This window comes from Sitophilus oryzae, unplaced genomic scaffold, assembly GCF_002938485.1.
Source record: "Sitophilus oryzae breed Bouriz unplaced genomic scaffold, Soryzae_2.0 scaffold_1207_pilon_pilon, whole genome shotgun sequence".
Lineage (NCBI taxonomy): Eukaryota > Metazoa > Arthropoda > Insecta > Coleoptera > Curculionidae > Sitophilus > Sitophilus oryzae.
This window is the reverse complement of record NW_022145846.1, coordinates 115,409-128,060: the sequence shown is the minus strand read 5'-3', so window position 1 is coordinate 128,060 and position 12,652 is coordinate 115,409. Positions and strand designations below refer to the sequence as shown.

General features: G+C 31.8%; 1 protein-coding gene across 1 annotated transcript in view; it reads left to right on the top strand.

Moving 5' to 3' along the window:
* LOC115891946 overlaps positions 1-12,652 on the top strand; it is a gene marked incomplete at its 3' end in the record, with an annotated part of 189,922 nt that overhangs the window by 66,444 nt on the left and 110,826 nt on the right. The window contains 3 exon segments of the mRNA XM_030912557.1: positions 5,354-5,607; positions 9,855-10,221; positions 11,786-12,154. Of these exon segments, the coding sequence (XP_030768417.1) occupies positions 5,354-5,607; positions 9,855-10,221; positions 11,786-12,154 (990 nt within the window).

Sequence of the window (12,652 nt, the reverse complement as noted above, 5' to 3'; positions counted from 1 at the left end):
ATTATAACTCTTAATGAAGACCTCATACACTTTCAGCAAGATGGAGCCCCTTCGCATTATTCTATTGTCACAAGGCGGTGGTTGGATAAATATTATCCAAGGCAATGGATTGGCAGAAGGGGTCTAATCGAGTGACCGCCAAGGTCACCTGATCTCACTCCTTTAGACTTTTCCTTGTGGGGTTACACTAAATCCATAGTCTACAAAACAAAACCAGGTTCGTTGCAAGAATTGCGGCAGAGGAGAACTGAAGCATGTCGAAATATTCCGAGAGGTACTTTTCAAAAAGTGAGAGAAGGATTTGAAAATCGTTTGTATTTTTGTATGGAACAAAACGGCTGTCATTTTGCGCAATTATTAAAATAAATTATCATTTTAAATTTCTTTCAAATTGTCACACCTACATTTCTTGTCACTAACCAGTAATTAAGTTGAAGTCTGTATGACCATCGTTTAGCAATTTCATTTAGCTTTCCAAAGAAGTGTCACAAGTGGGATATCGCTATCTTGAGATTAGAAGTGAGGGGGTGTCACCTAGAGGTGGGTTGGGATGGTTTGAAAAATACTTCATTTGCGTCATTTAGCTGGGTCCCAATTTGTAATTTATGCTAAAAAATCACCTTTTTCATTAATGTCCACCTAATTGTTCGTGTAAGGGTAGTTTTTCAATTTCACCCTAAAAACTTTATGATCATCATTTAGCATTTTCATGAGCTTTCTAAAAGACGCCACAAGTGGGGTGTTGCCATTTAAGATTTTCAAGTGAGTAGGGGTGTCTCCTAAGGGGTAGGTCGGGGTGGTTTAAAAAATACGTCATATGTATTCCCCCTCGATATTATAGAAACGGTATTTTTTATTTTTTTGATATCTTTTTTGGTTTATAAATTATAGCCGTTGTAAGTTTTCAGTGGCCCACCCTGTATTTCGACCCCAGAAACACACCTATGAGGTTTTTTTCGCAAAAAAATAGTAAATTTGGAATTTTTTGAAAAAAAAATGGATTTTTTTTTTAGTTTTTAGTTAAAAAACATTATTTCTTGATAATATGGCAACATAGGTAGTAGATTAAATTTAGAAGAAAGAAAACCCAGAAATGATACAGAGGTTCTCAAAATTTAAGCAAAAAATCATTTTTTTTTAATTTTCAAAGTAAAATAACCTAGTTATTTTGGACTTATTTGAAAAACGGTAAAGAGAAAAACCAGCGGGATACCGGACGCGATACCCATATTGCGACGGGCAGAAAACAATGTCCTTACAATCAATGAAAAAAGTTAACAAATGATCCCCAACGTGCAAGATTACATTCATATGTAATCATGACCGGAAGAAGAAGAAGAAAGAGAAATATGTTTCTTTTATAGAGATCTACCACCCCTTAAAATATATGTATTTGTTTCTGGGACACCCTGTATAGTTCATATCAAATAAACTTTTAGTCACGTGATTAAGTTTGAAAGGCACATATTTTCTTTTAATCAAAATATTTTAAGAAACAAAAATAAACTAATATAAATTAAAGTTATTATTTACATAAAAAAACTCACCTCCTTAACAGCAGTTAAGAGACATAAAGAGCCATTACTACCGCTTTCCCGTTCAAAATATTCTAATAAAGTTGCAATGAGTTTTTACGGCTATTAAGCTATCTTGTACCACTTCGCATTAAAAGAGGTTCTAAAAAGAACAATATTTGACTGCAAGGTCTACTAGTAAAAACAATTTAAGCTTAAATTATCACAACACAGTTCATTTAAACCAAAAACTCGTAGTACAAAACTAAAATGTCAAAATGAATGACAATGCCAGAAAATAAATAAATACATGTGGCAACTTGACTTTTTTTACAGCAGAGCTACCACCTGAATTTCCGGCGGGAAATTTAATTTCCAGTTAGTCAGCCCTGAGCCGAATATATCCGTGGTTGGCAAGAATGAATTTACAAGTCGCACCCTCGATTACGTAACTAAAAGTTTAATTGGTATCGAATATATGTATACAGGGTGGCCCCTCATACGCCGCGGAGGCTCCAAGGAGAACGACAGTTTGTATTGATATGAAATTTTGTGAGCATATGTAGGTTAATTCGGAGCACTTTTTAAAAATATACAGAGTTCTACAGGGTGTCCCCAAAAAAACTTACATATCAAAGTTGTGTATTTTGTAATGGAACACCCTATATATTAATTGATTTTCGGGTTCTGGGAGAAAAATAAAGGTGAGTTTTATAAGAGAAGTATATGACTAAAATGTAAGGTTTTTGACATATTTAACATTTTCTAGAAATAAAGAACAATTTTTAAATTACAATAAAAGCTACCTAAATTGGAATTTACCCGGTATAGCCTAATATGTAGTTAAATTAACTATTGTACTTTAAATCAAATTAAAACTTGATCCAAAAAGTTATACTAGGTGAGACAAAATTATTATTGGCCACCTTTAAAAGCGTGTTACTTTTTTTATTTTAAATGAAACACCCAGCTTCTTCAGAATTCATGTCTCTTCAAAATATTATTAAGGTTGCCTACCCCTCAAACAAAGATTTTCCTAGATATTTTCATTTACATGATTTAATCTGAGTAGATCTTTATTATTTGATAAAATCTAGGTGGCTGTGATATGTGTGATGTTACTTGAACATGGCTGTCTAATTAGTCCAACTTTAACAACTAGTTATCATTTTGTGTCAGTGAAAACAAAAAAAATTCTCAGAAATTTGCCGAAAATGCAAGCTTATCCTACATCAGAGAGAATTGATATGATTCTATTAGTTGGTGAATGCAGTTTGCATTCACAAATTAATAGAATACTTAAATGCTCCTGGATTTTATCTAGTCTGGTTTTTTATGGGGATATGTTAAAGACAGTGTTTACAAAACTTCACCAACTATTGTCGACAACATCAGAGAAATTATTGTAGCTGATGCTTTTCGAGGTAGAACTCCATATATGCCTTTTAAAATGAAAAGATCCTTTTGAAAAGACAATCATTTTATGCAGTTAACAGGAAAGGAAGCATTTTGAGCATTTGATCTCATCTAGCTAATTTTTGTCACATAGTTATAGGTTTATATCTAGTTTTAATTCTGTAATAATTTAAATATGTTAAAACGTGTATCTTTTTATTACCGTTGAGTATTTTACTATACAATCTTTAATTTTTGTTAAATTAACAAAAGGTATATCACACAGCCACCCTAGATTTTTTCAAACAATTAAGATCTACTGACGCAAAATCATAAAAATTAAAATATCTAGGAAAATCTTTGTCTGAGGGGTAGGCAACTTTAATAATATTTTGAAGATATATAAATTCCCCATTGAACAGCGGAAAAATATACTGGGTGTTCCATTTCAAATAAAGGAGTAACTTGCTTTTAAAAGTGACTAATGTTCCATATTAATTTTGTCTCACCCTGTATAACTTTTCGGGTCAAATTTCAATTTGGTTTAACATACAATGGCTACTGTAATTAAATATCAGCCTATACAAGGTCAACTAAAATTTAGGTTGCTGTTATCGAAATTGAAAATTTACTCTTCATTTTCACAAAATGTGAAATATGTGAAAATCCTTAGATTTTAGGTATATGCTTCTTTAGTAAAACTCACCTTTATTTTTTTTCCTAGAATCCGAAAATTAATTAATATATAGGGTGTTCCATTAGAAAAAGCACAACTTTGATGTGTAACTTTCTTGGGGGGCATCCTGTATAATTCTATATATTTTTAAAAAATGCTTTCAGTTAACCTACATATGCTGCCAAAATTTCATTTCATATAAAGTACCGTTCTCCTTGGAGCTTCCGCGGCGTATGAGAGGCGCCACCCTGTATGTATTTAATAAACAAGGGTCTTTATCTTTTTTATATTTTGTACATTTTATAGAAAAAGTAAAATATTTCTGAGCACAATCACCAAGATGCAGCTTCAATATTTTAATTCCTTAAAACAAATCAACTTTACATCATATTTCGGAAAATTTAGTTATATGATCAATTGGGTTTTGCAAAATGAGTTAATACAAATGACAAGTAGCATACGATCGAAAAAAATCGCCTGGGGAATGAAAATCACATATTATTTTGGGAAGGTAAAGCCTAGACTTGACCCCTACAATTTCTTTTTTTTGGAAATAGATTTGCGTGTCTGGAAACTTTCTATTCTTTCTTAATGTTTCTATAATTAATGTCAATTTATGACAAGTTTTATGTCAATAGTAAATGACGTCTAGAAATTGAAATCGGCAAAATTATCACCGATTGAAATGACAATCGTTTTATTTTTACCGTATGATAAAAATAAAACAATAAATTATACAGAATTACACATAATAGATTTTTTTTTGTAACTGACTCTTATTTGAAATTAAATGATAAGGAGCAGCATTGTTTTGTATGGCCTACTGGCAAAAAAAATAATTAAATAAATTTGAAAAAAGACCGATGCTACTATATATTTTTCAGAAGTTTATAAAAATCAAATTAAATTCTTCACAAATATACAGGGTGTTAAGTTTGAAGAACTAACGATGCCAATTAATTCTACGTAAAACCTTCTTCAAAGAGTATGTAATTTTTATCTTTGCAAAACTTTACCTTGCTTTTTTTACAAGTAGTCGAACCACTGAGATTTGAGATGTTTTCAATATAATTTTCAATATTGCTCTGTATCATGGATACTAAGAAAGCTATAACAATCTTGTTTATCGTATCTGAGATTTTGGAAAAACACAAGGTGATCTAATTATTATTATTTCAAAAATCCTATCTGTGAGCAAAATATGACACTATACTCTTACAAAGATTAACTCTTGCGAAATGGGACTTTCATTTGCTTGACTCCAATGAGTAAATCGGCTTTGTAAACGAATGTAAAACGGTTTTGTTAAAACGTAGCTTGGCCTGTTACTAACTTTCTCAAATATATTCAAATTATTTTCCGGAGATCTGATGATACGTAGAAATTTCCTTACCAATTATTTCATTTCTCGGTGCACTGTAAATGTAATCGTTGGTGAGAACTCTTTCTATATTTCAAATTATCTCCCTGTAAGTGTATTTTCCACATAACAACTTAGACATGATAAGCCTCTTTACTATTAGTCTATTGGAATGATATAGAAAGCCTAACTGTACTGTATACATTTTTGTACAATTCTATTATGTATTAATAATATTATTTGTCTTGCAGCCGTAATTAATTTAGTTTCACTTTCAGCTGGTAAACTCTTCGTATTGTAATTGGTTTGTCTTTACCTGTTCTGTTTCTTTCAGTCTATTCTTCTTTGGTATGAGTAGTTTTTTGTAGTTCGAACATTTTGGTCACGCCTATTATAAAATTTTCTCAGATGTTAACGAGTGTGAGGGAAATCCGTGTGGAGAAAATGCTGTTTGCACGGATACTATTGGAAGTTTCGTCTGTAGTTGCAAGGACGACTATGCCGGAGACCCGTATAAAGGATGTACTGATATAGATGAATGTAGAACTTTGGAGAAACCATGCGGAACTCACGCAATATGTGAGAATGCTGTTCCTGGTTATAACTGTTTGTGTCCACAAGGATATCAAGCTAATCCCAGTCCACAAATTGCTTGTGAACAAGTAAGTTTTTAGTATGATATAGGGTGGCCCGAATTGTATTCGGGAAACTCCTTAAGCATATTCTGATACAGTTTGTAGAAGTTCAATTTTTATTTCGATTTTTTCTAAATAATTTCTGAACTAACGTCAATATTCGTATGAAAATTGGTTTCGAGGTGTTTTTTACATGAGAAATTTGATTTCTACGACTATGACTCTTAATATGACTCTTAATTCTAGGGGGCGCCACCCACATATTCTTTAACTGGATTGAAGAGTAATAACTTTTCGTCTGCACCTGTATAAAACCCATGAGTGATATAATATACATTAATCTACGACAATGTCATTATGACACATTTAACATTGTCATTTGGATTTCATTATGGCTTATTCATAATAACTCTGATAATAACACGCAAATTTTAAAATAAGAAACAAGCAAATAAGGTACCTAAATACGTTTATCTATAGTAAACATTAATTATAATATCAGTACAATTGGTTAAATTAATTCCAGGCGATGACAGGTGAGTTGAATTTTTAGAAAGTAAATTTATTTCCTGAGGGCTTGAACTTGTTGAAGACCCATCATTGCCAGAAATGTTACCCAAAATATTACATGACACTTTTTTCTTATTTTCTTTAGAATTTTCTATATAGCTCTCTGCCACTGTGTTAGAGCGCCAACCACCATGTCTTTTAACAGTTAATAAATCCATTCCTGAATCTGCAAGCAACGACGCAGACGATCTACGAAAACAATGTCCAGTGTATTGTTGTGGATTTGGAAGATTTAGGAACAATGCTATTTTATACGGCATTTTCCCTAGAGGATTAATGCGAACGGGTTGCTTAATACATTTTCCATTTCTGTACCCCACAAAAAATCGAGTATGCTCTGTGTCGCTTGGCCGCATAGCTATATATCTTCGAACCATTTCCACAATATTTATTCCTTCAACATTCCCTTTCGTTATAAAAAAATCTCGTGATATCTTTGTTTTCGTAAATGGAATAATAACATGAATGCATTGTCCTTCATCTTTAACATTTTGCAGCTGCAGATTTATCAACTCGATACGCCGGCAGGCAAGTCCCACTATCAATAAAACTTTTGTCAGGAAATAAGTTTTATCGTCGGCTTCCAACAAAAAACGAGTTATGTCTTCTTTTCTTAAAATTCTCGATTTTTTTGACCGAAATCCTTCCGATTTTCTTTTTAGAAATGCAATTAAATGGACGTACTTACTAATATCTGTATTTTTCATCACTGATATAACTGAACGTAGCATGGAATAATATACCCAAAGTGATGAAGCCTTCCTATGTTTTGAAAGATGTTCAAAATACTATATACTATAGTCTATAAAATGAATAACTTTGAATTTTGACCGTTATTTCTTACCAACACGGCAAATATAAAATCCCTCTATCAAAAAAGTTACTGATATTCTTTAAATTGAGTGCCTGAACGAATCAGATAGGTAACTCTTTTTACTTTCGTGAAATAGAAAAGGAAAATAATAAAACAAGTGATAGTTCATCCTCTTCTACCAAAAATCAACACGAAATGTCATAATTGTCAATAGTAAAATGTCATCAGCTTTTGACATTTCTAAATATCAGACCAATGCCGTCTCTAATAGAACAGCCTCGGAGCGGGATTTATGACGTCACGCTAGTTAGATACTATGGATTAATAAATATGTGTTAGAATACATGGAAAACATAACTATTCCTCGTATTTTTGGTTTGTATTTTAAAATCAATGTTTGTTTTTCAAATACAAACCAAAAATACGAGGAATAATTATGTTTTCCATGTATTCTACAACATATTTATTAATCAGTAGTATCTAACTAGCGTGACGTCATAAATCTCGCTCAGAGGCTGTTCTATTAGAGACGGCATTGCGTCAGCATGGCCGCAAGTTGCTAACCTAATAAAATAAACACTAAAAAAGCCCGCGGGAACTGTCAAATTCAAAGTTATTCATTTCACAGACTATATTCTTGATTCCTTTCCCTTTACACCAATCTTCAAGTTTTACATAAGCTTGCTCGTACGTTTGTCTTGATCCGAAGGGACACTTTCAGAATCAGAATCACCCATATTAATATTATTTTCTGCTTTTTGCTAAAACTGAACGTTTAACACAAAATTGAACATTAATAATTGAGTTGTCAAAGTCAAAATGGAAACAATCAACAAGCTGGGTTACCACGGCGTCGACTAATATGGGCACCTGATAATTTTGAATTTTAATCTTTATGAGGATATCTCTGATATTTTAAATTAAATCAAATCTCTTTGGATCGTCCCTCATGTCGCGTCGTAGATTAAATTTTGAATAATACACGTTCGATACGAACATTTTAATGAAACACGCGTTTCATTATGATGTTTGTATCGAACTTGTATCATTAATAACTATTCCGTCGTTTTCTACATAAAAAAGACTCTTTGTAAAAATCGCTACAACTATGAATGTAAATTATAAATACATGTCATTATTAACAAAAAACAAACATGGTGACTAGATAGATAATGTGCTGAAATTATAAATCTGGGACATCTTATTTTTTAAATTGAACATGAATATAATCATAATTTATTCTGGAAAAAATTATGATGAAACAGTTTCTGTTGAACTTTTAGCACAAAAACATTTCAAATTTATGATTTCAATCTAATAACTATTTACATAGTCAACATGTTTAATTTTTATTAATGTTGTAAATGTATATTTTTTCACACAGTTTTATGCAGGTACGGACAAAAATATATTACTTTTCAAACTAGTTAAAATATGTAGGTGGCGCCTCCTACAAGTATGAATCATATTGATATCGAAATTAAATTTCTTCAAAGAACTCTCAAAATTCAAAGAACTCTCAGGCACCAATTTTCATCCAAATATCGACGTTACTTCAGAAATTATTTGGAAAAAATCGAAATAAAAATAAAACTTCTACACCTTGTATCTCCGAAACCAAGTAGGTATTTTAGGACATAAATTTATACCAACTTTTTTACTTATTTTTGTCTCCAGAATATGCTTTAACGATCTCTTTAACGATATGCTCATCGGCACGAAAAACGGGCACCTTAAAATTTTGATGTATTTTAAAGTTTAATATATTTTGTTCTGGTGTACCGATTTTGATGATTTTTTAAGCAATTTGTAGCTAAATTGTTTAGCTTTTTAGCGTCTCTATTTAAGTTAAAAATGAAAGTTCCCATCTGTTAATTATTCATATAAACAATATATCGATATTTTGGTGAATGTTTGAAATACCCTGTGAAATAATCTAGCAATGCAAGGAATTCAAAAATAATTTTATCATCTACATAGGTACCTCTTTTCTCGATGGTTTATTTTTTTGTTCATCTCTATATCTTTATTTTTGTTGGAGATATTCACTTTTAAATAAAACAGTAACGATCTACAACAATTTTAGCATAGATTTTGGGTCCTCATCAACACACTTATAATAAAATAGTGTTTACTGTTTTGTAATGTCACTGTCATTGAAAAGTCATATTATTATTTTTTGTTGGCGTTAACTCTAGCAGAGATGGTTTTAAGTTCTGAAGTATCGGCTATTACTGCTTCAATTAATCATCAAAATAATATATCTGCTAGGGTAACTGCACAACAGACAATAATAATATGATTTTTCAAAGACAATGACATTACATAAATCATAAACACTATTTTATAGGTCTGTTGGCTAGGACCAAAAGCAAAGACGTGGTTTTAATATAAAATATACGAAAAAATGTTAGTGCCGACTTCAAAAACGAATATCTCCAAAAGAAATACAGCTATTTAAATGAATCAAAAAACAAACTATTGAGAAAAGATACACCTTGATGAGAAAATAATTTTTACATTCCTTGCTTTGTTAACGTACTCCACAGGGTGTTCCAAAGTTTCACTAAAATATCAACATTTTGTTTGCCCTCGTATAATTAACAGATGGAAACTTTCATTTTTAATTTAGAAAGACATACTAAAAAGTTAAAAAATTTAGCTACAAATTGATTAAAAATCATCAAAATCGGTTCACTAGAATTCTATATAAAACTTCAAAATACATGAAAATTTTAAGGTGCCCGTTTTTCGTGCCCGTTAGTGTATATTTGAAAAGGAAGTTTCAAATTCATTCACTAATAAAAAAAATGAATTGCGGTCTGCAAATCAATTTTGTTATTGCGCATTTATTATTAATTACTTATACCTACCAATATTTTAATTTTAGATTGACGTCAACATTCTTTGTCAATCTAACTTCGATTGTACCAACAACGCGGAATGTATAGAAAATCAATGTTTCTGTCAAAAAGGATTTACCCCTAAAAAGGCAATATGCGTCGACATCAACGAGTGTAATAATAGCACCAACCCATGTGGACTGAATTCAAACTGTTTCAATTCTGTCGGAAGTTTTCACTGTGACTGCCAAAACGGATATGTGGGAGCACCACCCATGGTACAATGTAAAGCTCCATGCGATGATGTAAAATGTGGAAACCATGCCTATTGTAAGCCGGACGGTGACGAGGCTTACTGCATTTGTGAAGATGGATGGACATTTAATCCAAGTGACATTTCGGCTGGTTGTATAGGTAGGTATTTAAATAACGTTGGATGTTAATCAAAATGAATCTGATATACCTACCTCTAACATTATTTTTAGCCCTATTTTCATGAATATTTTAGCAAGCTGTATATATCTGTATATGTCAAAGTTTTATGAGTTGTTTCTTGGATGTTGTGGCTATAACGTAATGCTTCTACAGGAATATGTCTTAGGTGCATGTATTTTCATTTCTTTACTGAGAGTTCTCAATTTCTTTGCACTACTACTTCCAAGACATATTCCTGTTGAAGCATTACATTAAATGCGAAACGTCGAAAGATTTTTGTTTTAATTGACCATAGCCATAACACCCAAGAAACAACTAATAAAACTTATTATATAAAGGCTCAAGAATAATTACGTTCTATATATATCTTTAGCAAGCTGTATATCAACTTTAATTTGTAAACTCAATTTTTTATAAACTTTAGTATTTGGCATATTATACAGGGTTAATCGAGGGGTTATTTTTTTACCCTAACTTTGACACACCCTGTGTGATAATTTCGTGTGCAAATTTTCCTAAAATATAATTTTACGGCCAAAACCATGTGTCCTGGTGTCCATTTTGCTTTTTGGATCATGTCAGTACATGCCTTGGTTAATTTTTAAGAGACAAATGAAATTGCCAAATGAATGAATGAAAATTTGCAATTTTTTCAGTTATAATTTCTTTTTGAAGTTTTTTTTTCAATATTACAAAGCCGCTTTGGTGATTATTGTGAACTTTGGCCACTTTGGTGAGTATTTGCTACTATGAACTGCCCATCATGTTCGATGTTTAGGAAATCAAAGTATTTGGGCAGGAGGGTTCAAAGTCGCGAAGCGGTACCAGCTTCATTAAATGAATTTTGCTTGGTCCTTAAAGAAGAACGGGAAAGCATAACGCAATATGATATATGCAGTCTCAACGACAGTATGAATGGACGTATAGAGGCAGTTATAGCAGCCAGGGGAGGCAATACAGATTATTGGGGTATTTTTTACATTTTTTTGTTTGTATACTTCAGTATTACAGAGATGTTTTCTTTAATATCGTTAGTTCTGTTACCGTAGTTAATGTTTACGTTAGTCTTTAACTTTTTGTTAATTTAGTATAGAGTATCCGATGCAAAACCCTCTTGTCATATGAAAAAATTACATCAAAAGTAATGATATTTGAAAAAATTGCAAATTTATCGTGATCAGTTCATTTCGCTCTTAAAAATTAACCAAAGCATGTATTGACATGATCCAAAAAACCAAATGCTCAGGAGACATGGTTCTTATCGTAAACTTATATTTTAGGAAAATTTACATACGAAATTATTACACAGCGTGTTTTAAAGTTAGGATAAAAAAACAACCCCTCAATGAACCCTGTATAATATGCCAATTACTAAAGTTTATAAAAAAATGAGTTTACGAAATAAAGTTGATATAATTATATACAATTTGCTAAAAAATTCATGAAAATAGGGCTAAAAATAACAAAAATATAACACTTTAAATTTGACCAAAAATCTCTCCCTTGCGTTTTTTACAACTGAGTGTATTTTGTATTTTTATAGATATCGATGAATGCGATAAAGCTAACGGACCAAGTGGGCTCTGCGGACTTAACGCATTATGTAGCAATCTTCCCGGAACGTTTGCCTGTCAGTGTAAAGAAGGATTTACCGGCAATCCTAACAAACAATGCAGTGACATTAACGAATGTTTACAAAGCAATACTTGTGGCATAGGAGCAGCTTGTGATAATAGTCCAGGAGGATACACATGCTACTGTCCTGAGGGAACAGTACCTGATCCTGACTCAAAAACAAAATGTAGCGAAATTGTAACTTGTTCAGGCAATAATGATTGCCCTGGAAATGCTATTTGTGATGATAAACAACGATGCTTATGCCCTGAACCTAATATTGGAAATGACTGTAGACGTACGTTTTTATACCGTGCTGGCAACTCATACTTTTGGGTCGGTACTTACAGGTGTGGAAGTAAATCGTATAGGGATCTTATTAAGTCGGAGTGAGAAAAATGCGTCGGTGTGCTGTTGCGGCGTTGCCATATTTCTCCGGTACGCCTTTCCCTATCAAGTAAAATAAAATCACGATCGCAAATGGTTTATTTTTAAAAGGAATGTTTTATTTGGAAAAGATAACTAGATAAAGTCATTAGAGATGTTTCTGAGCATCTGAAATGGAATTATAAAGATATCGTTAGGGTGTCCATTTTTTTATAATTAGAAAACGTCAGTAATCGCGGTAATTTAAAAACTCAACTTTATAAAACATAACACGCCATAACTCAAGAACCACTTTAGATATTGAAACTTTTTTTTATTTTGAAGTTCGTATCTTTTACAAGATGTTTAACTAAGAAAAATTCGATCTTTCCATTCAAAATTAAAAAAAAACGTCCATTTACTTTTCGTG